General features: G+C 52.9%; 2 protein-coding genes across 12 annotated transcripts in view; both read left to right on the forward strand.

Annotated features, from left to right (window-relative positions):
- DTX2 (deltex E3 ubiquitin ligase 2) overlaps positions 1-17,114 on the forward strand; it is a 38,832-nt gene extending 21,718 nt beyond the window's left edge. For 10 of the 11 annotated variants that reach the window (XM_011371557.2, XM_011371558.2, XM_023537505.1 and 7 more), the window contains 7 exons: positions 1,542-1,642; positions 6,754-6,894; positions 9,599-9,672; positions 11,042-11,200; positions 11,877-12,038; positions 13,284-13,373; positions 14,654-17,114. In XM_011371557.2, the coding sequence (XP_011369859.1) occupies positions 1,542-1,642; positions 6,754-6,894; positions 9,599-9,672; positions 11,042-11,200; positions 11,877-12,038; positions 13,284-13,373; positions 14,654-14,878 (952 nt within the window). In that variant the 3' untranslated portion in view covers positions 14,879-17,114. The remainder of the gene's footprint in view (positions 1-1,541; positions 1,643-6,753; positions 6,895-9,598; positions 9,673-11,041; positions 11,201-11,876; positions 12,039-13,283; positions 13,374-14,653) is intronic. The other variant, XM_011371561.2, reaches the window with a different exon arrangement.
- Positions 17,115-17,685: 571 nt separating this feature from the next.
- UPK3B (uroplakin 3B) lies at positions 17,686-22,618 on the forward strand. The gene is made up of 6 exons (XM_011371562.2): positions 17,686-17,822; positions 17,984-18,133; positions 18,357-18,585; positions 19,854-19,933; positions 20,654-20,783; positions 21,259-22,618. The coding sequence occupies exons 1-6, from the start codon at positions 17,738-17,740 to the stop codon at positions 21,416-21,418; spliced, it is 834 nt and encodes a 277-aa protein (XP_011369864.1). The 5' UTR covers positions 17,686-17,737; the 3' UTR covers positions 21,419-22,618.
- The last annotated feature ends 5,022 nt before the right edge of the window (positions 22,619-27,640 follow it).

Below are 27,640 nucleotides of genomic sequence, written 5' to 3' on the forward strand. Positions count from 1 at the left end.
AGACCCTGTGCGAGGCCCTGGCAGTTTCAGCACCAGCTGAGTGTGAGGTTTTCTGGTTTGGAGCAGAACCAGCCAGCTCCCAGTAGTTTCTACAGGCAGGATCTATGACCTGTGGCTGGTGGTAGGGAAGGATGTGGGGCAGCTTCTAGAAGCATTTATTGTAAGCAGCCAAGTTATTGGTTCGCTGGCAGCTATAAGGGTAGCACAGTGGACTGGAGCTGTCCATCGTTTCATGAGCACCTTCCCAATTCCTGGCTCCCAGACAGGAGTCAGTAGAACAGAGATAAATGTGCCTAGGCCCTGTCCTTGGGGAGCTCCAGTGTAGGGACTATGTGGAAGGATTTCCTAACTATTCCTATTTCATCATCTTTAACATGGGCAGGGATGGACAGGAGGATGCAGGAATCAGGAGTGCAAGGAGTTGGCAGGCATCTCGGGCCATCTATACCAACTATTCTCCAGTGCAGGACTTTCCCCAACCATAGTGGCATGGGTTTGTTATCATTTAAGAGCACAATGGCCTAAAACCAAATGAGTGACTTGAACATAGTCACCATGAGAAACAAGACCCTCATTTAAAAAAAAAACAAAAAAAAAACCCTTTATTTTGAACAATTTTAGATTTACAGAAAAGTTATAAAAATAGTACAGAGAGTTGCCTTATTTCCCTTCTCATAACCATAGTGTAGTTTTCTGAAGCAGAGAATTACCATTGGCGCAGTACTATTTTCACCAGTTTTTCCACCATTGTTCTTATTCTGTCCCAGGATCCCGTAGGACCCTACTTTGCATCCAGTTGTCAGTTCTTTTCCTCCCATCTGTGACAGTTCCTTGGTCTTCCTTTGTCTTCCAGAACTGTGACACTTTTCATGAGTTACTTTGTCAGATATCCCTTCGTTTGGGTTTGTCAGATGTGTTCTTCTCATGATTTGGACTGAAAATATACAGTCTTGACAGGAAGACTATATTATCAGTGTCCTTCTCAGAGCATCGTTTCTTGGGGCTTCTGATACTTATTGGTCATGGTACTGGAGACATTGGTCTTGATCACTTGTTAGAGGGGTTTCTGCCATATTTTCCCTCAATAGTTACTGTAGAGCTTTCATGTTGATGAAGCTAGTGAGCTCAAAATTCGTCTTCACAGTCTCCAGATTGCCCAGGAAAACATTTTTTGACAGTTAAAGCTTCATCCTTGATACCTCGTAAAAAGGTGAGACCTCATACCCCAGCGGCCCCTGCCTGCCATTCCTTCCTATCCAACGCCTAGCTTGGAGTTTGACTCTCGTCGCTTGATTTTTGCAGAGGAAGTGATGGTGAGCTGGACTCTGGGCTTCAGATTCTATAGGTTAGTTTGGGTCTGAGAGTGGTGAAATTCAGATTTCTTTGCTCCTCTTTCCAGATACTCTTCATCAAGATCTTTAATTAAAAAGCAAAAGAATAAAAAGCAGAAGCCCTCACTCACACAGAAGCACCTGTTCTTGGGCTCTCGTTTTTGCTAAGTTGGCTCCGCACACTAAACTTTGCTCTTTCTTTTCCCCTAGTGCCTCCCTCCCCAGTGGTCCTGTGAGCAGCCCTGGGAGCATCCCTGCCACTGTGCCCGTGCAGATGCCGAAGCCCAGCAGGGTCCAGCAAGCCCTCGCAGGTAGGCATACTGCTACCGAGCTCTGTGATCTGAAAAAATAGACTTTCTGACAAGACTTGGGGGCAGTAGGAGAATGTGTGGTGGGGAAGGAGATTATGGGGCAGGGGTCTTGTTACCTTTTCTCTTCTCATGAAATCCCAAAGGGGCTCCTTTGAGGGGCAATGCCCCCTGTCAGTGATAGCTTACCCCTGGCGAGTGAACCTGGGGTGTGCCCTTCCTTTGTCTCTCAGTGGGAGTTATACCTGATGATAGTGGCTGTCCTGGCGTGGACCTTTCGTTATCTTTTAAATTTTCACATCACCTTGAATTATGAATCAAGAGACTTTTCTGTCCTGAGATGTATTAGGCATTTCCCTAAAGGAGCCCTCTGGGAACCTCTCAGAACTATTTACCTAGAGTGACGTTTTGAATAAGTGGCTTTTTTGTCCAGCTAGATCTTTTAACTATACAGCTTGAAACTTTTTTGTTTTTGTTTTTTAATTTTACAGGTGTTGGGGGGCACTAAAAGTTATTTTTTAATTTAAAGGAAATGTAAAGTGTTACATAGAAAGGTAGACTGAGTGTAGTGAACCTCCATCATTTAAAAGTCAAAGCAGGGAATAAGCAGAGAGAGTGTTGGTGAATCTCTGTGGTAACCCAGTGGGGTTGGAGGGTCAGTCCTAGAGCCAGGGAGACCCTTGTGGGGCCTGACTTCGTGCCTCAGGTAAGCCAGCGCACCCTTGGAGAATGGGATGCCGCCCCTGGCATTCTGCCCTCAGAATCTAGCCTCTTAGCTGTTAACACTGTGCTACTTCTGAGTCTGATGGGACCATTGGAGGGGGCGAAGGATTGATGGCTGTATATAGCCAGGCAGAGCTGGCCTGGAGGCAGTGGGAGTGTGGACGTGCAGCTCACGAGCAGTCTTGGCAGTATTGGGGTAGCCTCTGCCTGCTCCCCCCGCCCCCCCACCCCGAGGAGTGTGTGAGCTTAGAGATGGCAGGTGGGACACTGGGAAGAAGAGCCCTTAAAAGAAATGGAAGGACCAGTCAGAGAGATGATAGAAAATGAGAGAGCGGGGTCCAGAAAGCCCCAGGAAGGGAGATCCTGCCCTGCAGGCCCTCTGGCCACCTGCTTTAGCTGCTTAGCCATCAGCCCTCTGCTGGGGCAGAGAGAAAAGTGAGCAAAGAAGTGGTGACTAGAAAGCTCCTTCCCAATTTAGGTCTTCTTATAATATCAGATGCCATAGGTGAGTTAGACCTCTGTGTGTTCGTTCATGTTCGCCCGCATGTGAGTGCATGTATGTACACACGTGTGCATGTGTATGGCAGTGGTCTTGCTGGAGAAAGGTCAGGGTGAACAGGCCCGGTCTGTACATGGCCCAGTTCCATTCTGCTCTGTAAGTGCTAAGGCTTTAACACATATGTTATAGTAACCTCTCCAAGTGGTCTGGGTATTGATTAGCTCTTGCTGCCTTCTGCTCTTGAAACTGAGGACCTTCCCAGGCTGTGTCCCAGATTGTCCTCAGTCGTGTCCATTATTTTCGCTGTAGCATCTTTGCTGCAGACATTTTTGCCATATAACTGTCTATAAGACAGTTTCACCATAAAAAGGGTAAAATAACTGACTTTTTTGTTTCTTTTTAGCAGGGTTTTGCTTTGTTTTCTTTGTTTTTGATCCATTTGGTTTCGTTTCTCCATTAATGAATTGGTGAGAAAATAGTTAAATAATAGTAGTGGTTATAATAGTTAGTATTTCTTCCAGATGACAATGATTTGCCCCAAGAGTTAGTTGGTTTCTTATTTTGAAACATGCTACGTTGGGAGGAGAGAAATAGAGTTGAATCCATATTTCCCATAGAACAATGACAAGTGCTTATGTAACAGTCCACAAAATAAAATCAGGTTTTGTACAGTATTGTCATGAATCTACACACATTTTGAAGATAATCGAATTTTTATATTTCACAAAAAGTTCTTTTAATTTTTTCATTTTTAATATCCCTCTTTTGTTTGTCATAATTTTTGTCCTTTTTTTACGGCAGAAAAATTGCCTTATGGTCAATTAGTTATGCAGCAGAATGTTTGTGGCAAAAATGCTTGAGGCAGAGATGCTACAGCAAAAGTACCAAGAACTATCCTCACTGTCTCCACTGTCCCCTGTCACCTTGGCTCTCAGAGCAATCCTTGAGGTAGACGGGCATTTTAGCCTCCATTTTACTCATTGGGTTAAACAGACTCCAAAGATTCAAGAACTTGGTCCCAGCTAGAAAGAAGTAGAGGTGGGAGCTCATGGCCAGACGCTGCCTCCCCTGAATGCAAGGCTCTGGCTTGTGCCTATTGGTGGGACCATTGTCTAAAGCTCTAGGGAACAAGAGATCCTGGGCCAGCCCTTGGGAAGCAGAGTCTGGAGAGTGTTCTCTCAGCCTGGGCTGTGTTTATGGATTTGGGACTGGACTATGGATTCAGGCACAGCTACAGTGAGGTGAGCGTTTGGGCACAGGGTTTTGCAGATAAGTTTACAAACAGTTGGTCATGCTATTGGAAGAACTGTGTACTCCTCTGCAGGAGGTCAGGCCCAGAGTGCCTCAGGTGACAGCTGCACTGTCTGTGGCATGGTCCGGCCCTCTCTTTTAGAGAAGAGGGGTGGAATGGGCCCCCCATGCTGGGGCCAGGTTCCCACCTTGTGAGCAAAGAGTAGTGTCTGCATTTTATGCTGCTGCAGCTTGTCCAAGATCTGTCAGCTGGGGAGCCAGGGTGGTGCTGGGCTTGAACCCAACATGGTAAGGCCAGAGCTGGAAGAGGATAAGCTTAGACCCGAGTCCTGGTCACTGGATGAAAGGCTGACCCTTGGCATCAGAAAGGGGGTATTAGTACATCAACTTGTGTACAGGGACTGCAATTTCTGGAGGCTCTGACAGATCAATTGGGAATCCTCTCTGATGAGCAGAGGAAAAGATGTGGCTGTCTGAGCAATTATAGTTATTTGGGAATGTTAGGAGTTTAGGGAGCTGTCTTGAGCCCTTGCTGTTGAGGGAGATACGATAGTCCACTCTTGGTGTCCTTCCACCATTCTGTCCTGCTTCTGTGAAGTGTGGGGTGTGGGTGATTTTCACACTTTTTCACAAGAAAGTAGACTTCTGAGCAGGGGCTGCTGCTCTGCAGGTTAAGTGCAGAGCTGTGTCTGTGACTTGAAGGAATGGGTTCTGCATTGAAAAGGGCAAGAGCGTTGTTCATGCTGGCCTCTTGGATGCTGGTGATGGTGGTCCCAGGGTTGTCTTCATTCCCCAGTAGACAGGTACTGTGCATCCCTGTGACCAGGCCCTGCCCCAGGTGCTCAGTGAGGGGGAAGACAGTCACAGAAACGGAGAAATGAGTCCCCTTATGTGGTGAGAATGCTAAGCAGAATAAAGGAGACAGAGTTGGGTAAAAACGTAGCCTTTTTAGATGGGGTGGTCAAGGAAGGGCTGCGTGCTGAAGTAATGCTTGAGGAGCGGTCTAGTTGGGAGAAGAAGTCATGGTCAGTACCAAGCCCTAGTGTTCTCTCCATCTTCTACTTCCTGTGTCTGCTTGTCAACCAGTCTGCCCAACAGTTCCCAAGGAAACCCACATTTGAGCCCAGGAACAAACCTTGGGACACTGGTGGCATGGCATTACCTGATGAGCAGGAGCCCAGGGTCTAACCTTGGTCTTCTCATGTGTACTTCGGGGTCTCCTGCTGAGTGGCCACCACAATGCATCTTGCCTGCCTTGGCTGTGCTGTCCAGGCTGCTGACTGGCCTCTGCTTCTGTCCCTGACTAGGCGCACATGCCACATCGAGAGCTTTTGTTCTTCTGGTAGAGGCCACAGTGGTTGGCCTGATTGATCCTGAGGCCAGGTGTCCCCTCATGCCTCTGAATTGCCTCTGGGGCAAGCAGTATTGTCTGCCTGGCCTGGGTGGGGAATGGGGCCCAGCAGGGCCAGGTTCTCTACATCCTACCCCAATCCTCCTGTTGTGCCCAGCCCCCAAGCCGGACTCTGAGCACCCTGAAAGCCACCCTCAGGGATGTGCCCAGAAGCCCAGAGCTCCCTTCCCCTGGGGAAGGGGTGCTTTTTAGTCAGACTGAGGACAAAGGGGGATTGGAAGGGTGGTGCTGTGGACAGTGTGGACAGGCTGAGAGTGTGGCAGGAATAGAGAGAGACTCGACAGGAGGACATGCTGTGTTCCAGAAAGTGTTTGGTCCTCAGGAAGAGTGAAGGGAGCAGTGTGGGGTGAGGGTCAGCTAGGATAAGTGGAGTGCTTGGCTGAGGAATGAGGCCTCTCCCTACAGGCATTGGGAAGTATGACAAGAATGGACAGTCCATCTTAGCAGGGCTGCCTGTTGCGGCTCCCTCCCCCTGTGGGCATACCCACCGGGCTACCACCCAGAACAGAGGGTCTGTTAAAGCCTCGGCTGAGGGCACCAGAGAAAGAAGCCACAGCCTGGAACCTTTGCTGTATCAGAGGAGTGGTCACATGGGCCATGGGGATGCCTCAGTTGTGTGCAGGCCTGCATCCCAGCATTCCTGCTTGCCCACCCCAGCGATGGCACTGAAGCCACCTAGACAGGCTGGATGGGGCATTGAAAGCAGACAGCACCCCACTGTGGCAGGATTAACCTGGAATCAAGGAGGCATGCAGGGGAAACACAAAGAGAAGAGGACTGTGAGCTCAAAAGCCCGTCCATGTTTCCGTGGTTGGGCTGCATCTTTCCATGTTGCCCTTCTCTCTTTCCTTGTGCCTGGCATGGAGAGATGCCACCTAGAAATGCTCGGGAGGCTTCTTGGGGTGGCATTCTGTTCTCTGTCCTCCTGAAGCAAATGGCCTTGCCCCCCTGCATACTCTGGGTGCAGGCTGATCGGTTGTTTGTACAGACACCTGTGGAACTTGGGGCCAGGGCTCTGATGAGCCGGGCATCTCACTATTCCTGGCCTGGAGCTTAGCCCTACCAGCCCAAGTAGGCCCTGGTAGCCAGATTCCCTGGGGAGATCAGTGGATCCTGATGGCCCTTCACAGTGCCACCTGGACTCAGCTCGGGTTTGTGGACATCACGTGCCAAATGACTCCTCCTAACATTTCTCCCCTCTCTGCATGTCTGATCTCGCACCCCGTGTAGGCATGACGAGTGTTTTGATGTCAGCCATCGGACTCCCTGTGTGTCTTAGCCACGCACCCCAGCCCGCCAGCCCTTCCGCCTCCTGTCTGGCCTCTAAAAGTCACAGCTCAGTTAAGAGATTGAGGAAAATGTCCATGAAAGGTAGTTTCTGCTCACAAATACTCTCTGGCCTCTGCTCAGCCGCCTGAGTCTTGCTGCCTCTGACTCTCCTGCATTGATTGCTCTTCTCTGATTCCCATGGCCCTTCTCTGCTTCCTTCACCCCGCCGGGGCATGGGCTCCGTGGTCCTCCCTGCCCTTGGCAGCAGAGGTGGTCCCCAGGAATCTACTTTCCCCTGCAGTGCCATAGTCAGGTCCTGTCTCTCTGGCACAGTTGGAGTGGAAGGAATCTGTTCTTGAGGACTCTGTGACTTTGTAAACATGGTGTGGGGTGAGGCCTGGCTCAGGATGAAGGACAACTCTGCCCCTTCCACTGGGGCCAGTGTGTGTCTCAGGAAAGACTCCCAGCACTCTCTGGCCCCCTGGTGGAGCTACTTCAGAGGGCTCCCCTGATGACCACTGCTCTGCCCATCATCTGGCGGGGTAAGAAAGGGTTTCAGAACCGTGAAAGGTTTTGTGAGTTTTAACAAGACTTGTGTGGAGGGGTTATGGGTAGTATGTTCTAAACCTGCCATTTCTAAAGCTGATTGTGGCTCTGGCTACATCATGGGACCAGAGGAGCATAGACTGTTGAAAGACCAGTGACCTTCAGGATGGTGTAGTGAGCAGGGATCACGGCCCTGGCTCAGCTAGTACTGGGTTTTACTCTCCGCTCCAGTGCTCACTAGCTTCGTGATCTCACACAAGTGTCTTCGTTCGTGAGCAGACGCCTCCTACTTAGAAGATTGGTTGTGAAAGGAATAGAAAGTACATACATGAAGCATCTGGCACATAGTAAGGGTGGCTGCCCTGATCATGTCTACCATTTGTCTAACTCCCAACCCACAGGGTAGGAAAAAAGGCCCAGGGACGGGGAGGGCTTTACCTACCCAGCCCCCACCTCACTTCTACCTTCACCTCCAGCAGCAAGGGCAGGCTTAGAGCTCCTGACCCTGTTCCAGTTCTTGCTCTGCCTTGGAGGTAGAGACGGGTCTGTGGGCAGGGGCCGGCTGGCAGCTTCCTGAGGCATTCAGGTTTGCTTGGAAAGAACACAGGCTCTCAGCAGACCCTCTGGCCTTCCCGGGCTAGGGTGGCCCTTTCATAGGGTTGATGGTCATCTGGTTGCCCCCTTGGAGAAATGTGGCTCATGGAAAGCTACCTTCAGTTCTGAAAGGCCACTTGGGTGAGGGCAGGTTGCGGGAATGTGAGGCTAAGCCAGGCCTTACTAGAGGTGAGCCAGAGGCTAGTCCTGTTGATGGGGTCCTGGGTTCATTTGGGGACTAGCTTGTAGCCACCAGACTTTTCTGAGAGGCTCCTCCCCTCAATCTGAGTAGAGTCCCAACTACCAGCCATCCAGTACCTATGGTCATTGTGCTTTGGCCTCGCTTTCTCACCACAGCAACCGGAGTCAGGGTCCTAGAAGTCTGTATGTGTACATGCGCCTGTATGTGGGTGTTTGTGTGGGTGTGGATGTGTGTAGAGGTATGGTGTTCCTTTGCCTATAGCTCCCTTTCTAGTAATAGCAGCTAATGCCTTTACAGTTATCACAGCTTTGGTTGATATTAGGTCTCCACTTGTTAGATAGATAGGTAGCCGAGACTCAGAGGTGACATGATTTGGTCCCAGCACAAGAGCCAGAATCAAACCTGATGTTGCCTGGTCCTAGCCTCTCTGCTCCCCTCAAAACTATCACCTGGCCTTCTCTGGTCAAGAGGGAGTGCAATTTTTGAACCCTCAGGCTTATAAGTCTTTGCACCTACAGGCTGATGGCCATGAGCTTGGGTTCAAACCAGAGCTCCTTGGTCTTGGAGGCTAGGATCAGGAACTCCCCAGTGACCTCAAGGCAGGACGAGAAGCCCTGCAGGGTCTCTATCCCACGCTGCGCTGGTCTCCTTGACCCCTTTTTTTGCTCTCACTCGAGCTTTGCTGCCATTTTCTCTGTGATTCTGCTGCCGCCTCTGTCTGGACTAATCCTCGCCCCTCTTGCTAGCTGGGGGAGTGTCTTATCCTTGGATGAAGCCTGTTGGTGCAGGGCCCACGGATAAGTGGGAGGTTTTGAGAGGAGTGGGGTGTCCAGGGCTCTCTTCCTGCTGCTTGTTAGCCACTTCCCAGAGTCGCTGAGCTTAAGAACCAAGTGTGTGTCACTGTGAGATCCCACGGTCCAGGGACAGGCTCCAGAAGACTTTGCAACTTGTGACAGTGTCAGTGTGGCCATTGTCTGTAGTCAGCGTGCACAGACACCCACACGGAGTAGGCATCCGCTATATACTTGACTCATAAAACTTCTCTTACTAAGACTTTCTTACAAGATTAGTGAAATTGGAGTGAAGCAGCACTGCCAGCACATGCTCCAGAGCAGTTTGTTCTAGAAGCCGCTGTTTGACTCTTCCGTATGTCCTCTGGGGAGCCTGAGTCCTGTTTCCTGACTGAATATGCAAAGGATCTGAGGGCTGTGACTGGCTGCTGCCTCTGCCCCTCTTCCACCACCTCCAGGGCTCCTGGGTCTGGGCCTCCTGTGGGTGGGCCTGGATAGGGCTCAGCCAGCCTTGCTCCAGGTCTCTCCTCTCTTGCATGCTAACTTTCCTGTCTCAGCCCCTCTAACATACCTCCTGGCAGCTTGGACCTCTCCCTTGCTTTCCTTTCTCTCTGGTTTCAGTGTCTCCAGTTCGTACTCCTTGGGACACTGCTGATGTTCTGCTTTCTTCTAGGAGGGACTCCAAAGCCAGAGCCAGAACAAGTGATAAGAAACTATACCGAAGAGCTGAAAACAGCCCCAGATGAGGTAGGTGTCATGGGAGCCATGCTCTTTTAGTTTTATTTGGAAACAAGGGGCAGCTACAAATGAGAAGGACCCTGGTGTCTGCTGGAAGGGCACTTCTCCAGGTTCCTCAGGGTGCCAGTGCCATGCTCTGGGCACTTGGGTTTAATCTCCAAGCCTCTGGTAGGAGACAGGCCTTACCAAGGTGTGGCAGCTATGGCTTCTGATATTTGGATTGCGATCATCGCTTTGCCGCAAACAAGTGTATAGCCCTGTGCCATCCGGGAGGCTAGGAGTCCTAGAGACAATGGGTGGGAGAGCCTGCCCCACTGCCCGAGGGCTGACGCTGGCATGGAAGGGAAGTAGCCCTGTCCAGGTAGCAGTCCTGCCTCTCTGGCTGTTAGGAGCGCAGGTCAGGGTTCCTGTAATTAATAGGGCCTGCCGGACTTCTGTCACAGCTTCGGTAGGACCCGAACGTATCAGCTGAGCCATGTTTTGGGGGCTACAAGTGCCACTTTTCTCTTATTTGAATGGAAAATCTGGAGGAGGTGGGTTAAATGTCAGTCTTCCCAGTTGATAACTGAGGACTCTTCACTGGCCTGTTTCTCCTACAAGTCGAGTATGTGAGAAACATCTGGTTGCTGGTTGGTAAAGGTTTTAGACAGAGCCTGAAGGGCATCCTCTCCAGGACATTGTACTCCTACTTCACAGCGCTCAATTTGTCTTTTTCTTTGCTCTTGTGCTCATCGGCCACAACTGGGCTGCTTTTCCCCCGGCCTCCTCCCTCTAAGCTGCCGTCTACACAACTGACATGCAGCTGTGATCATGGCAGTACCCCCTGCTTAAAACCCCTCGGAGCCTTGATGTGTAAGACAAGCCCCAACTCCTGAGCATGCCCATCGGAAGCTTCCAGGACCTGCTCCTCTCCCTAGCTTGTCTCATTCCTAACCCTGTTCATCTCTCCTGTCCCCTGTAGGTGTCACTGTCCCTCCCAAACTGTATGCTGGTTCATGTTTTGCATCATCTTTTCTCTCTACCTGGAATGCCCGTTCCCACGCTCGTCTGTCTGAGAAGTTCTCTTTTATCTTGTAAACCCAGCTTGGAGGGCCTCTCCTGTTCTTTCCTCTCTATCTAGCTGTTGTCCTGTGCTCATGTTAGTGCACTGGCCCCTGGGCTCAGTGCTGCCTGTCATCTCTCCTACTATGGTGAGCCCCCTGAGGGCACAGATCCCAGTGACTCATCTGTGTTCCAGCCTCAGGAACAAACGATTGTTGAATTGACTTAGACTGTAACTCTGGCATTTCAGCAGATGAAGGCCTTTTCCTATGAGATTTACCTCTTTGGGTGCAATGTCGCTTTTGGTGAGTGTGCCCTGTGTTTGGTTCCCCTTCAGGACTGCATCATCTGTATGGAGAAACTGTCTGTGGTGTCTGGCTACAGTGACGTGACTGACAGCAAGACCATCGGGCCAGTGGCTGTGGGCTGCCTCTCTAAGTGCAGCCATGCCTTCCACCTGCTCTGCCTGCTGGCCATGTACTGCAATGGGAACAAGGTGCCCACATGCTGGTCTGGGGTGGGCACCAGGGGTGATCCATCTGGTCATGCTGCATGAGCAGGTGACTGTAGCTGTCCTATGAAAGACCCGAGGTGTTCTCGTAGACAGCCCCTGCCCTGCAGCAGGATGAGGGTCAGCACCCGGGGGCTGGGGGTGGCACCTCATGATGCCTGGCTGTGCTTCAGTGGAGTTTAGCCAAAACAGAGAGAGGTTGGGAGGACAGAGAGAACTGAGTCACATGGCAGACCTGCAGGCTTTGCTTGGCTTCTCTCCACAGTATCCTGACGCATCCTGTACCAGCCAGGGCACTGACACCAAAAGTTGATCAGTCATAGGGTTTCTCATTTGATTTTAAACGTGTTTAGACCGTGGGGACTTCTGCTCATAAACTTAATTTTCCTACCTGATGCCAGTCTCCTGGATATTTGCCCCCTTTAATAAATTGTATAACAAGTTTCTGGTACAAAACTTGCCTTTCCAAGGAAGCTGTTGGTATCAAGTTTCTGTGCCAGTGGGCTGCCTGGGAGTTGGGGCCATCTGCCCACAACCTGTTGTGTGGCAGAAACTGACCTTTCCCCCTGTGGGCCTCCTTCCTGTCTAGACAGTGGGTGGCTGTGCCTTGGTGCTCTCTCAGGGCTGCCAACTCAGTATGTGGCATTCTGCCTTGTCTCAGGATGGAAGTTTGCAGTGTCCTTCCTGCAAAACCATCTATGGAGAGAAAACTGGGACCCAGCCCCGGGGGAAGATGGAGGTGTTCAGGTTTCAGGTGTCCCTCCCTGGCCACGAGGACTGCGGGACAATACTCATAGTTTACAACATTCCTCACGGCATTCAGGTAAGGGGGCCCTAGCACCAGAGGAGCCTCTTTGGATTTTTGTGGACGCCGTCCCTCTCCCAGCAGTCTGCCCCCTGGTCACTGTGAGGATGCCCGAGCTTGCCAGACTCAGGCTCCCAGGAACCAGGAGGCACTAGCGCTGAGGGTTATAGCAAGCTCTTTGGGCTGTGGAAACAGAGATGGCCCACAGCCCTTTCCTGAAATAGGGAGGGCTTCCTAGAGGTAGAAGAGACATCTTATCTGGACTTGTGCTGGGTAGAAGGCCAAATGTATAAACAGGAAGAACATTCGTGTTGAGGGGCTGGATAACTGGTGAGCCCATGGGCAGGAACCCTCCTGGGGGCAGGGCATGGGGTGGGGAGGTGCCAACAGTGAAGACTAATTGAGAGACCAGCTCAGTTGCTAGGTCAGGCCTGGGTTTGGAGGGACAGGGCTGGGTCTGGATGTTGGGAATAAGGCAGGAACCCCAGCAGAAGATCCCAGAGTCCCAGTGGAGACCCAGACAGGAGCACTGGCCCCTTAGGCCTTCTTTGGGCCAGCGTTGATCTCAGAGCCTGGGGCAGTAGGAGAAGATTACCCGGAACCCGATGGGGCCCATCCATCTACCATAGATGGTAGATGTGTTTTGTTTAATCACATGCTCTTCCTTCATATCCCTCCACTTCTCCTTGGCTCAGAGTGAAATTTAAAAACATTCCAGACAAGGATAGAACCACAGGGCAGGAGGGGAACTTGGAGCCGTACATGGTATGTCACTGTGTGGCAGAGGGCAGGAGCAAGGGTTGTCTGCCATTCCAGCCCCTGCCCTCCTGTCCAGGCTACTGCCATTGTCTCACGGCCCTGCTCCAGCCACTTCTAAAGTGAGGAGTGGAGGGGCCTGTGTGCTGGAGTGAGGGCGTCCTGAAGGCTGACCGGCCTTGCTGTCCAGCCCAGAGAGGCCAGTGCCCAGAGGTTCGCCGAGGAAGTAGGAGCCTCTGTTCCAACCTCTGAGGGATTCCAGTGTTACCAGGGAAATAAAGTTAGCAGGAGTGTCTGATGCCAGGTCGAGTGGCACGTACTCAGGGAGGGTGCTCGTGGGTGGAAGGCCACATTAATGTTGGATCTTCGAGGGGCAGGATTTGAAACAGCAATTTAGTTACTTGAGCACAGGAATAGCTCTGGCTGGGAGGGCGAAGGGGCAAAGCTGGGCCTCTGTGTCCTGTGTACCTTTCAGGGCACCCCCACTCCTCTGTGTTTCCCCTGCAGGGCCCTGAGCACCCCAACCCTGGGAAGCCATTCACCGCCAGAGGGTTTCCCCGCCAGTGCTACCTTCCAGACAATGCCCAGGGCCGAAAGGTAATGTTCCTGCCGCCACTGGCACCTGCTGGTGCCAGTGCAAGGTGGGTGGGGTGAGGAGGGCCCGGTCTGGCAGTGGGAGGCCTGGTGGCCACACTCATCTCTACCTCTACGCACCTTACTGCAACAGGAGGAGGGGGACTTGACCCAGGGCTGGCTGAGGTGTGGGCCACTCCTTCCTGGGGACCCTGCTGTGGGTTAGGCATCAGGCATCTTCAGCGTGCCAGGAGTACAGGGAGAGATGACCGGACTTCACAAGGGCTCTTGTGGGGAAGAGTAGCCATCTCTTCTAACAGCCTATTGGGCCAGGTTATGACTCTGCACTGAGACCTGAGTTGGGAATTTACTTGCGCATGGGAGAGGCAGACAGAACAGCCAGTATGGCAGCTTTGAGATGGGAACAGGCTTGGAAAATGTGAGGAGCCTGAGGGAGAACCAAGTGGGTGAGGGGGAGTGAGGTGGGTCGGGGTGCCCTCCAGGCCAGCCATAGGAATTGGGCTATATTCCAAGCATTTGTATGATGCTGTGAAGTGAAGGCATGTCAGCAGAAGAGTCAAAGCTGCAGATTTTAGGCTTGAGAAGCTTCCTCTGGTGCTGTGAGAGGATGGATTCCAGGTAGCCAAGTGTGGAGAGCAGCATGAATGGGATAGAGCAAGGACACTTGGATTCAATGAGAAGAGAATGGAGCTCATCCATCCAAGATGTACTTGGAAGTAGGGAAGAATCGGGATGGCTCCAGGTTTGAGGGCTGAATGGATGGCAGCTCTGAAGTGGCTGCCATCCATTCAGCCCTCAAACCTGGAGCCATCCCGATTCTTCCCGACTGGCTGCAGGGTGGGGCCAAGACTTGAGTGTGGAGGTGCCCATTGTGATGTCTCATTGGACTGTCAGATCAGCAGTTGGAATTTCAGGGGCGTCAGGGCTGGAGCCAGAAGCTAGGAACCCCCACAGATGATACTTCATGCCCCAGGACTATGGATGACATCACAGACAGTGAATGAAATGGAGAGGAAAAAGGTCCCAGCACCTAGGAGCCCTGCCAATGTCAAATGCACCAAGGGCTTAGCATGCCACATGGCACAACCCACAGCTGACACTGGTGTGTGGTTAGTACTCCCGTCCTCATCACTGGGACAGATTAAGAGCCAGGGGATAGAGTAGTGGATGCTCCCACCCTGTCGCCTGGACACCCTTGCCCCAAGGTGAAAAACTGAAGCACAGGCCAGCACCTGATCACCCTTCCTTCTCTCCCTCCACCTCTCCTCTTCCTTCTGGGGCAGGTCCTGGAGCTGCTAAAGGTGGCCTGGAAGAGGCGACTTATCTTCACAGTGGGGACATCTAGCACCACAGGCGAGACTGACACAGTGGTGTGGAACGAGATCCACCACAAGACAGAGATGGACCGCAATGTGACAGGCCATGGCTACCCTGACCCCAACTACCTGCAGAATGTGCTGGCTGAGCTGGCCGCTCAGGGGGTGACCGAGGACTGCCTGGAGCAGTAGTGACCACCCAGCCTGGCAGCCAGCCCCCTACACTTACTGCTGGCTGGGCTGCTCCTAGGATGGGCAAGTGAGAAGGTGCCTTTCCTCGGAGGCTGGAATATTTGTTGCGGGCACGGGCGTGCTCCACGGAAGTTGGGGCTTTTCCTGTTTGCCTTTCCCCCTTCTTCCTCCCCTCCAGGCCTGGGTCTGTGTTAGAATTGGGCAAGCCTGGGGAGTTGTACTTGTGGGGGCTTAAGATGCAGCTACCTCAGTGCATGGAAGCCGTCTGTCCTCAGCTGGCTGTGTTGGGCCTGCAGTGCTGGGGGCCTGGCATGGGATGAGGAGAGACTGCCTTACTCCCAGCCAGGGACAGGCATGGGTCTGGATCAGCTTCTCATACCTCAGATGTTCTGTTTGCAATAAATGCCCAATAGCCAAAGTAGGCAGGCCCTGGTGCGTTTGTCAGTGGAGAGGCTGTATGTGTGTGTGTGTGTGTGATGTGTGAAGGCCAGCACACCTGTCCTGCTGTATCAGAGCAGGAAGGGATCTTATGGGCTGCCCATTCAACCCTTATGTCTTAAATGAAGAAAGTGAGGCTGTGGTGAGGGCCAGAGGGCCCATGGCACTTGCCTGTGTTGCTTCCCTGTTCCCCACTCCAGTTCCCCTTGCAGTGTGCAGTCTGGCAACTCGGAGCCCACCATCTCATTACTTCCTCAGGTCCTGGGGAGCGTTGCTCATGTGAAGTAAGTGCTGCTGTCTCCATTTTACAGATGAGAAAATTGAGGTTCAGGGGCATAGTAACTGGCCCAAGGTCCCGACTAGTGGTAGAGCCAGAGCTAGAATCCAGGCCAGGATTGGTCTGATGCCATCCTCAAAGTTCTAATTCTTCTGGACCCTCTTAGAAGGAGAATCAAATATTCCTATACTTGCTCTCTGCCTAGGGGCAGTGCTTGTAGCCTGGGGCTGGAGGGACACAACCACATTTTGTGTAGGCTTGTGGCACTTTTGCCTTTGCGAGCCCCTTTCTCCATAAGAAGAAAAACTTAAATTTTGTTCTATAATGTGTTGGTATAAATCTGAATATACTTTAGAGCATTTTCTTCTATCTAGAAGTTCATTCTTTTCCCCTTCTGATTTTAAAAGAAATTAAGATGTTTTCCTGGGTCTCTAAAAGTATTGTGGACCCTGGGCACTGTACCCAGTGAGCCTCATGGAGGAGCTGGTCAAGGTCATAGTAACTGGCCCCCAAAGCAGGGAGGCCTGGCTGGACCCCCAGCCTGTTTGGTTCCAGGATGAGACGTGCTCCACTGGCCCACAGGGCATGGGAGTTGGATGGGTGCCAGTTGAGTGCTGCCTTCATCTTGGTTCCCACCATTGAAGTATAGTGAGAATCAGAATGGGAAAACATGTTTACAAATCATCTGCCTGTTGGGGGTCTAGTATCCAGGGTATATAAGGAACTCAACGACTCAACAATCCTTTGCTTTTAAAAAACAAAGGATTTTTCTCCAAAAAAGATATATAGATGGCTGGCAAGCACATGAAGAATGCCCAGTGTAATCAGGGAAATGCAAATCAAAACCACAAAGCGATACCACTGCATACCCAATTAGAATGGTTATTATTTTAAAAAAATAAAGGGAAATAGCGACTTAATGAGGATGTAGAGAAATTAGAACCCTCATCTGCTGCTGGTGGGGATGTAAAATGCAGCTGCTTTGGAAAATGGGCAGTTTCTCAAAAAGTTACCGTATGACTAAGCAATTCTAATCCTAGGTTTGTATCCAAGAACTGAAAACATGTCTATACAAAAACTTGATCGTAAATGTTCATAGCAACGTTATTCATAATAGCCAAAAAGTGGGAAATACCCAAATGTCCATCCACCAATGAATGGATAAACAAAATGGAATGTCGATCAGAAGCACTGATACAGCTACAACATGGATGAACCTTGAAACAGGATGTGGAGTGGAAGCCCACATACTGTGTGATTTCGTTTATGTAAAATGTCCAGAACGGGCAAATCCACAGAGGCAGAAAGTCGATTAGTTGTTCTCCAGCGGGTGGGTGGAAATAAGGGGTCACTTTTTCATGAGTACTGTGTTTGTTCTCTCTTGGGGTGGTGAGAAGGTTCTGGAATTGGTTGTGAAGATCACACAACTTGTGAATGTACTGAAAACCAGTGAATTGTATACTTTTAAAGGATGAACTTTGATATGTGAATTATATCTTAGTAAAAAAAAATAGAACCAAAGGGAGTAATGTAATTGGGGGTCTTGGCAGCTGTCAGGGGCTCTTTTAAGTTCTTGGGACAAGGGAACTGAGGAACAAGGGAGTACATGACCTCATGGAGGGAGGGCAAGGCACAAGATGGCAGCAGGGCCAGGGGAGCTGTGATGCGGCTGGAGCTGGACAGGTTGGAGCTGCTTCAGGCTTGCTCCTGAGTGAGGATAGGCCAGAGGAATTCTCCTGGCACCTGGGGTACAGGAATCTCAGGCATGTGGCCCTGAGCCCAAGTTTCCACAGATTGGTCCTCCTCCCTAGGGTTGGGAAGCTGAGAGGCTGGCTGGGGCCTAAACTCAGACATGGGACTCCCGAGGTGGCTTGGCCAGCAATCTGGGCGTCCAATGGCCTCTTCCTCAGTTTTCCTGGGTCTGCCTCACACTGGAGCCCTGCCTAGAGCCCTCCCTGTAGTGGGCTGGGCTAGGCTGCGGGGAGGAGTTGGGATGTATTTACGTTTTCAGATCTTTCCAGCCCTAGGCCAGCCTGGCAGCTTGACTAACCAGCTCTTCCAGGCCCAAGGTATTGGGGAGGAGGGGTGCTGCAGGAGGCAGCCAAGACAATCCCAGGCTGTGGATGTGGTAGAAGGCAGCCATCATGGAGCTCCCCCAGTGGAAGCCTCGCCCACGGTTGCTGTTTCTTGCGGTGGCACTAGTCTGGCCCCAGTGCTGTGTGAGCCTGGGTGAGTTGGGGTCCAGGGATTGGATGTGCCAGGCCACACCCAAGGGGTTGGGACACATGCTGGAGTGATTGGATCCTGGGAGCCCCATGCCCTCCAATTGGGAGAGGCAGCCCTAGGGGCAGTGGGCCCTGGGACCCTCACACCTGTCTCCATGGCTGCAGAGCTGATCCCCTACACGCCGCAGATAACATCCTGGGACCTGGAAGGGAAGGTCACGGCCACCACGTTCTCCCTGGAGCAGCCGCGTTGTGTGCTGGATGGGCATGCCAGTGCTGCTGACACTGTCTGGCTGGTGGTGGCCTTCAGCAACGGTGTGTCCTGGTGCAGGTGTGGGGCATGGGGCAAGGGATGTGGCTGAGGAGAGGTACTGGGTCTGGGCAGCCCCTCACTGTGATGTCCATAACTAGGCTTGGAGTGAGAGACTTTATCAGAACGGGGCTCCGTAAGGGTAGCATGGAGGGCCAGGGGCTGTGGCAAAGAAGACCTGACTCCACCTGCCTGCAAGACCCACCTGTTTGTCCCTCCTTCCTGCAGCCTCCAGGGACTTCCAGAACCCACAGACATTGGCTGAGATACCAGCCTCCCCCAGGCTGCTGACCAATGGCTACTACATGACGCTGCCCCTGTCACTGGACCAGCTGCCCTGCGAGGACCCTGTGGGTGGCAGCGGTACCCCTGTGCTGCGGGTGGGCAATAACTCTGACTGCCTGGCAGACCACCCGTCCTACTGCAATGCCCCTCTCCCTGGCCCTGGACCTTACAGGTGAGGTGGGTCACCCCACCTGGAACCTGGGATGGGACAAGGGCTGTACTAGGAGAGGAGGGGTTTCAGGGACCAGGGTTGCCCCCCCTAGCCTCTCCTCCAGGCCTCATCCTGGCTGTAGGCTGAAGCAGGCCCTTCTTCACAACCTTAGTTTCTTCCTCTGGGGTTGGGGAGCAGCGCTCATCACATCCAGGGGGCAGGTAGAATGCGATCTTTCCAGGGGGGGCCAGAAGGAAGTGGTGGTACCACAGAGAAGGTGGGGGTGGGGTGGGCCTTCAGGGCCGCAGTCACAGGCCCACTGTCCCTCCCGTGAGTAGATGTGACAGGAAACTAAGCCGAGTGCTGAGTTGAGACCCAGTCAGTGGGTTTGAGGCAGGGAAGCAGGAGAGAAGACAACCACCCAGTTTTACAAGTGAAGAAACTGGGGCACAGCACCAAGTAGCTCGTTGAAGTCAAGGTGGAGACAGGGTAGAAGAGCAGGTGTCCAGATCAGGGCTGCCCAGGCCATAGGACAAGGTCAGGTGTCCTCAGGGAGACCAAGTCCAGCTGGGAGGGCCAGCAGGGGCACAGGGAAGGTGGGTGTGGTGTGGGCTAGGCCAGCACCTCCCTCGCCCTCTCACCCAACCCTGCCAGGTCTCCCTTCCCCTGCTTCCTCAGGCCCACTCCCAGGCTTGGCCTCCATCCCTAGCAGCCACAGGAGCCAGCTTCCTTTAGTGCCAGCCTGCTTGGGTCCTTCAGTGCTCAGAAACCTTCCAGAGCTTCCTACCCCCCCTCGCGAAGATACAACTGAGCTCCTCCGCATGGCCCTTGGCACCCTCAGTGCCAGCCTACCTCCTCACTGTGATCCTGAGCTCAGAGTGTGCCCTGAACGCAACCCCTACCTCCCTAGGCCTTTACCCAGGATGCTCACCCCTACAGGGGGGCCTTCCATGACTTCAGAGACTCCATGGGGCCAGCGGTTCTCCTGAGAGGCTTACGGCCCCCAGCCCATGCACCCCGCTGAGCCACCCTGAGGCATCTGTGTATGATATTTAGTAACTAGGGTCTCTAAACCAGATAGGGTATCTGGTGAGTAATGGTTCAGACAGATTTGTGTGCTGGCAGGGAGTTCTCAGAGAGTTCTCTGGTCCTGGTGTGTCCCACTCTCCCCTATACCTGGGGATGGAGACCCATAGCATGGCCCAGAAGAGCTGCCTGGAGTCTGGCTGTAGCAGGTGCCCTGTCCAGGGCACTGAAGCTCTGAGGCTCATCCCTCCTCCTCTCCCCAGGGTGAAGTTCCTTCTTGTGGATGCCAGGGGCTCACCCCAGGCCCAGACCAGGTGGTCCGACCCCATCATTCTCCACCAAGGTAGTGCTGGGGAGGGGCCGCTCTGGCTCTAGTCTGTCCCACGTGGGCTTGACTCCCTCTGCAAAAAGGTCATGCTCAGCTGACCTATCCCCTGCTGCCACAGAACTGGGGGCCTGGTGGCAGTGTTCAAGTCCAGCTCCGCCCCCAAGAGCACCAGCTCTGTCCAACCCCAAATGTTTGCTGGTATTTGGGTGCCCAGGCCCCAGCCCGTTTGTGGGCAGAAAAGGAGGAGGCCAGAGTAAGTCAGGGCCACGGGTTCTGGAAGGCTTCCTTCAGTAGGGCCCCAAGAAACCAGTATGAGTGCCCAGGCTAAGGAACCTGCATGCATGAAAGCCAGAGTGTCCAGTGTGGGGAATGCCTGGGACCAGAGTGGGGGTGGAATGAGGCCTTATTGTCTGAAGGCCTTGAATGCCAGGCTTCAAGGAGCAGGGCAGTCACATGGTCAGTCCTGAGGTCTGCCACCATTCTGCCTGCCATGGATGGACCAGTGGGTGGGCACATTGGTGGGAATAGCCTAGAAGTTAAGAGCAAGACAGAGACTAGGAGTGATGGGCGGTCCAGGATGTCAGGGCACAGATACCCATCTGAGGTTGACAGATAGGTGGGGCTCAGGAGGCCGTCTGGGTACAGGAGGTAGCCAGGCCTTAGGCGTGAGCACAGGTGGGGAGGTGACTCCGCCAGGGTCCAGGGGCAGCCTCTGAGCATCTGCTGTGTGTTCAGGAAAGTCCCCAGCCTCCATCGACACATGGCCAGGACAGCAAAGTGGTGACATGATCATCATCACCTCCATCCTCTCTTCTCTGGCCGGCCTCCTGCTCCTGGTCTTCTTAGCAGCCTCCACTGTGCGCTTGTGAGTGGTGACACCCCAAGGGCCTGTTCCTCACCCAGAGTGCCTTCCATCTCCTTGGCCCCAGCACCTGGAAGGCCTCCCTGACCCTGTGGCTTTGAGTTGGGAGGTGTCCCTACAAGGGCTGTGCAGGGAATTTCAACCCTGAGTGTGTCTCCCCTGGGAAGTCAGCTCCTCTGACCACAAATTCAGAGAAGGGACCACCTCGCTCTGCCCTTGTCCATCAGTGTGTCCTCTACATGGGCCCTTGTCCTCCTGGGTCTTTTCTCTCCAGTGAGTCCTCTATCGTTTTAGTGAAGTGACACCAGGATAGTCAGTGTGGCCACCTGGAGAACACAGACCTCCAGCTAGTTCTAGAAAGGAGGAAAGGGAGATCAGAGGCTGAAGAAGGAGGGATCAGGAGTGGGGAGGAGGCCCTGACCCCAGGCAGCCTGCTCCACCCAGCAGAGACATAGCTCCTCCTTCTCTCCCTGTCCAGCTCCAGCCTGTGGTGGCCTGAGGAGGCCCTAGAGCAGCTACGGACTGGCTCCTTCATGGGCAAACGCTACATGACCCACCACATTCCACCCAGCGAGGCTTTCACCCTACCTGTGGGCTGTGAACCTGGCCTGCACCCCCTGCCCAGCCTCAGCCCCTAGCCTGGCCTATGTGGGTGGGGCTGGGGAAGTGGAGGGTGCACACCCACATGCTTCCTCCCCCATCGCACTCCCCCACCTGCTTGAAATCCTACAACCGGCAGCCCTGACTGGCTTGCGCATTTTCCACTCTCCAGGCAACTGAAGTTGCATAAAGGGGAGTTCGGGGGAGGGCCATGGCCAAGCTGGACATCCAGCTGCCACCTCCATCCCTACCTCTGTTCTGCCTGCTGTCCTATGAGTGAGGCTGGAGGTAACGTGGAGAGGCTGCCCTGACCAAAGCTTTCAGGCCCCAGGAGAAGGCCTGCAGTGTCATTGCTCTGCCCTGTGCAGGAAGCTGAGCTGGGCTCATTATGGAGTGATGAGCCTCCTTCTGTCCTGTCCCATCTGCCAGTGGCTGGGGCTGCAATGAATCCTTTAGAGAGGCTCTAGCCCTTATGAGGCTGGCTGGAAGGTCAGACAGTGTAGAAGCACATTACGACTATCTGGCCTCTGATTTGGGCCACCACTTCTACCCCTCTTGCACATGTAGATGGCTCACACACTTATCCACTCACTTTCATTCCACACACATTTGTTGAGCGCCTGCTACCACACACAGTGTTAGACACAGTGCCTCAGGCAGATCTTGGGGAGCTCACCAGCTGCTCTGGACCTCAAATAACCACGTGTCATATGTGACCTGTTACTGTTGAGGGACTGTCATGCCTTCAGATTGTCACCTGCCCTCGGGCTCACACTCCCTCGGACAGTGGGCTCTCTGGGGTACATGACCACCCCATCAAAGGCAGTACAGCCTTCATTCCCCCAGTGTCCGTCTCTTCAAGGCCGGTAGTACCCGTCTTGGCCACATTAGGGCGCCAGTGCACCGCAGCTGTAGCCGCACAGCTTCGCGCATGCGCATTTCAGGGCGCTGTTGCCTGGCAGACTAAGACATGGTGACTTATTGTCAAAGAGCAGCTGCCACTCAGCGAGGTCTTCTGGGAGGACAGGGCTCCAGGCCCCATTTCAGCCAAGCCAGAGGGATGAGCAGTCAAGCCCCCGCTTGAGGGCCTGCTGCGTACTTTTCAATTTGCACAGCTGCCACAGTTTTCTAGATGGAGAAATTGAGGTTCAATGACTTGCCCTCTGTACTCTGTCCACTGCAGCCCTACCCCATATTCCCCTGCTGCTCTAGCCTAACAGCAGCTCCCAGCATGCAGACTCTTCTCCCACCCCTCACCCCCTCCCCCCGTGGAGGGCACTCAGTGGTGGCAGGGATGGGGGGATGAGGAGTAACCCCCCTTTTGAGGTGAATAAATGTTATCTGTCTTTTCCATCTGAGTGGTGCCTGTGCTGGTTTTAGATGAGGAACGCTTACACATGGGGCCTTGCCTGGCCTTGCTCTGTCCAGTTGGGCCCCACCACCAGCCCTAGTGCTGTCCTGAGTCTGTCCCCTTGACTGGTAGCCCTAATTGTACTTTGGGGGACTACCAGGGAAACCAACCCCGGTATCCAGGGTTAAGAAGCCTGCTACTAAGCCAGCTTATGTGGATTTAGTAGTGTTCGCTTCAAGGCAAACAGTTCAGAGGAATCTTTGCTTTTAAAACCTATGCATTCCTGGTTCCTGGTGATCTTTCCCCCATCCTGCTTGTACGCCCAACCAGCCACAAGACCTCCTCCAGGTACAGACAGAAGCAGAGTTAAATGCAGCCAGGACTTCAGGCACTGGTATCCTGGGTGACATCTGGCTATAGGAGCCAGCCCTTTTGGGCAGCTACCCTTGAAATCCTGCTACTCTGGGACCCAGGTCCCTTTTGGCCCCTCGGAATTAGAGGAGGGTTAAAAGCCCCCCACACACCCACCCTCACCAACAGAGCCTGCCTTACACTGTCCTGTTCAGGCCTGGCTCCAACACTAGTTGTAGAGGTACTCGAGGCCTAGGACCCCCAGCTTAGGGCCTGCCCAGGAGAGTATGGCAGGGAGGAAGAGAGGTCCGTTGGTGTTTGCTGAATGAAAAAGTGAATGAACCCTTCCAGGGCAGATGTATTAGCCAGGAGTGGTAATTGCATCAAGCTCTTGCATATCCCAGGTCCTCTTGTGGCTTATTTTTAGTGCCCAAATCTGTGCTGATCCCAGGCACAGCCCCAGCGACATCCTAAGCAAGCCTGCAGCTGCCCCTCGTTTCTGAACAGCAAACACCCCACCCCCTCCAGCCCTCTGAGGAGCTGTTCTCACTCCATCCTACTGCTCGGGGCTTGACCATGGAGACAGGCTCTAAACAGACACTGCAACATAGTGGATGAAGACTATGAAGGGGCCGAAGAGCCCAGGGGAGGCAACTGACCCCACCCGAGGGTCAAGGGACTTCCTAGGGATGATTTCCTAGCTGCGTCTTGAGAAGCAAATGGAAGTTAGTCGAGCAGAGGGGAAAGGAGGGAGGACGGGAACACGTGACTCTGGGAGCCCATCTTGCCTTGTGGTAGCATGGATGGTGCAGTGGGGGTGGGGAGGCCAGTGAGAGGGAGGCTGACCTGGTCTTCCAGGCAGATGGAATGGGCCCTGAACCAGGGCAGCTGAAGGAAGTTAGAGAGAGAGAGAGGTGGATTCCAGAAATATTCAGGTGGCCGGAGGAATTGGAGACTTCTTGGATGTGGGAGATGAGGCAGAAGAGGCTATACCTGGGTTTCTGATGTGGGGATGGATATAAATGCAAAATGAGGCCCTTTATGTTCTGAGAGTGATTTTATCACCCCAACTTGCTTCAGAGCAGATCCCCAGGAAAGGAGGTGCTGGAGACGTCATCTTAGCAGCTGGATGAGTCCACTAGAATGTCCACCAATTGTTAATATTTTACAAAGATGGAAGCCTACTCTGGTCAGCCCGAACAACTGCGGGTGTTCTACCCAAGGCTGTGGTGGCAAGCGTGCCAGAGTATCACAGAATATACACAGAGAGGAGTGGCAGAGCTGGTCATCGCCCAGCACAGGTACTGTCACACTGAGCCTAGGGCAGCCGTGCCAGGTGTTCTGCCCCAGAGTCACACTTAGGGTCATCGGCCAGATGCCAGCCCTGCTCAGGCCAGCTCATGACAGCCCTGAGCAGAGTGCATATTGACAGCCATGTTGCAAAGAATCTTTTATCAGATGGCATTTAAAAATTTCCCCTGGACTGTATTTGGGGAAGTGCCTCCAAATTCATTGGCCTGTAACATAATGGTACAGTGGTTAAAAACAAGTTCATTGTTAAAGAAGAAAAAACAGCAGTGATTGTGGGGGCGATGACTCAAAGATGACTCATCAGACCTGAAATTAAAGGAATCAGAATGACAGCAGATGGAAAACAGGCAGCCGGGCACCAACTCTCCTCTCTGATATCCTGTGTTTACTTTATTCCTCGGGACCTCTGAACTGTCTATTTCTCTCCAACATCTCTGCAAAACCCAGGTCAGCTACTTGCTGGGAGGTCAGCAGCTGCTCCCTTGCTGGTCTCCCCACACCAACGTCCTTGCTCCCTACCCCTATCCTCCTCCCAGAAGGACCAGATTATAAACCTAGTGGTGTCACATCATTGGCCACAACTCTCTAGAGACTTCCTGTTGCACGAACAGAATCTGGACTCATCATTTCAGTCATGAGGCCCCACAACCCATCCCTTATCCCCTGTAATCCAGCCACATAGGCCACGGGGCCTTTGCATTTGCTTTCCCTGCGATGTCTGCCCTTCTCCACTTTGCTCCTCTTTCTCTAGATCATTCCTCAGCAACAATGTCACTTCTGCGAAGCCCTTCCTGACTCCTCGGCTCTCTTGGATCCATGTTCTTTTTCTTCTCAGCACATTTTCTAATTTGTAATTAGGTATTCAAAATGGTGAGCTTTTGCTCTTCCCATAAGAGGCCTGAGGTAACTTCTGAAAATGGTTTGCTATTCACTTGACCCAGAAAAACCCACAAAATCATGCAAATCAAGAGTTTCAGATCTTCGTGTTCACTTTAAGAACATTCGTGAAACTGCCCATGCCATCGAGGGAATGCATATCCAAAGAGCCACCAAGTATCTGAAGGATGTCACTTTACAGAAGCAATGTGTGTTATTCCATTGTCACAATGATGGAGCTGGTAGGTGTGCCCAGGCCAACCATCTAAGTGGGGACAACCATCAAAGAGATGCAGTCTTCTTAGGGGGCCCAGGACACTTCCCCTCCCCCCAGTGTATTCTCAGCTGCGAACAGCAGGAACCAACCTTGGAGAGTTAAGTGGGAAAAAAACATTCTGGAGGAGATTGGGGAGCATCTGGAGGCTCTGAGAGCCGGGTCTGGAGCCACACCAGCAATCCTGGCACAAGACAGCTGCGATTCCTGGTCCCACCATGCGAGCTTCTGACCCAGTCACCTCTGGAAGCTGGGCATATAGCCACTGCCCTGGCCAGAATGGACTGGCCATGGCACCTACTTCCTTGTCTGATGTGGGTGCATGATTAGTGGGCACCCTGACTGCTTTGGCTGCTGCAGTGGGAAGTGGGCCATGCACTAGGGTGCTTGGTATGGGTGAGGGGCCAAGTCAACCTGGAGAAGGGGATGCCTTTTTGTGATTCTCGCAAAGCTATCATATGGCTCGCACTGGCTCTGGGGACAGGAAAACAATATTCCAGACATAAGGAGGGAGTGGCAGGACCTGGGTAGTCAGAAAGAATGGCAGTCATCTCCTCCCCCGGGAGCATGGGGAGCTTTATGCCGGCTTTATGCTCATGTGAGCACGTTCCACTATAATGAAAGAATTTCATCAAATTCTGGGAGTTCTTCAGAGCCTCTTGGAATTTGTGACTATCTGCCCCAGGGCCAGTGTGAGGGAGATGGAGAGTTTCTCTAGGGATCAGCCCGTGGACATGTCACACACCCCAACCTGCAGTCCTCAGTGTTCGCGTCTGTTTAGTGGGGGCAGTAATTATCAGCACCCAGGGCTGCTATGAGTGGCTGCAAGAGCCGGGGTTGGAAGGTCTGACATATAGATACTCAATGAGTTTTTGTATTTTCCTTTGAGATATTTTTTGTTAGAGCTGTCACTCTGACCATTTGTTGCTGCCACCTCAGAGCCCCAGCTGTAACCCTGAGCAGCGGGGCCCTGACAGCCCAGCCCACTGCCCCCTTGGGCTCCTGGAGCCATCTCCTATCCCTTGTGGGGCTTTTGGGGCTTGTGGCAGAAGAGTAGACTGCACCTTCTTGGGAGGGGCCAGCATGAAACAGGAGCGGAGGGACACAGCCACACTTCACTGCTACTCTGCAGCCTGCCCACCCCACCCCGCTCCCCAGAGGTAGGAGAGAGTGAAGAGTGGAGTGGGCTGGGAGGGAGGGGACAGTGTCCAGGCACCCACTACAGGGCAGGACAACAGCCTAGAGACCCAGCCCAGAGACCCCACAGGTTATACAGAGGTTCACATCCAGTCCTTGTCCTCAGAGGGTGTCCCGTTCACCAGGGAGGCACACTCATTGTTATAGACCAAATAGTGTTCTTCAAAATTCATATGTTGAAGCCCTAACCCCTAGTGCCTCAGGATGTGACGGCATTTAGAGACAGAGCCTTTAAAGAGGTAATTGAGTAAATTTAGACCTTTAGGGTGGGCCCTAATCCAATAACCAAATCTCGTATAAAAAGAGATTAGGCAGAGACACCAGAGGTGCACACACACAGGAAAGGCCATGTGGGGAGGCAGCAAGAGGGTGGCTACCTGCGAGCCAAGAACAGAAACCTCAGGAGAAACCAACCATGCACCAACACCTTGATCTTATACTTCTAGGCTCCAGAACTGAGAGAAATAAACTGTTGTTTAAGCCATCGGTCTGTGGCATTTTGCGATGGCCACCCAATCAGACCGACCCACCTACCATTACAGCATCATAGGCATCAATGTTAACAGCAGTGGAGTGCACAGGGCACAGGGTCAGCGACGAGACAGTGTTTAACTGAGAGCTGACAGGCAAGCAGAGAGCAAGGGCTTCACAGGCAGCAGAAACAGTGGCAGCAGGAACAACATGCATAGAGGCTCAGAGGTAAGAAAGGGCCTGGGGTGACTTGCTGAGCAAGCCGAAATCTTCAGAATGGACTTGGATGAGTGCAGGCTGGAGCCTGCCTGCTCTCTGGCCCTGGCCCTCACCCTGCTCACACTGGCCCCTTGACCCAGCTTTCTGGGCTGCCTTCTCTTCCCCTGTAGCTGGAGAAGCCAGAAGCCATGTCCTGGCCCATGCCTTCCA

The sequence above is a fragment of the Pteropus vampyrus genome, unplaced genomic scaffold (assembly GCF_000151845.1).
Source record: "Pteropus vampyrus isolate Shadow unplaced genomic scaffold, Pvam_2.0 Scaffold193, whole genome shotgun sequence".
In the NCBI taxonomy this organism is placed as follows: domain Eukaryota; kingdom Metazoa; phylum Chordata; class Mammalia; order Chiroptera; family Pteropodidae; genus Pteropus; species Pteropus vampyrus.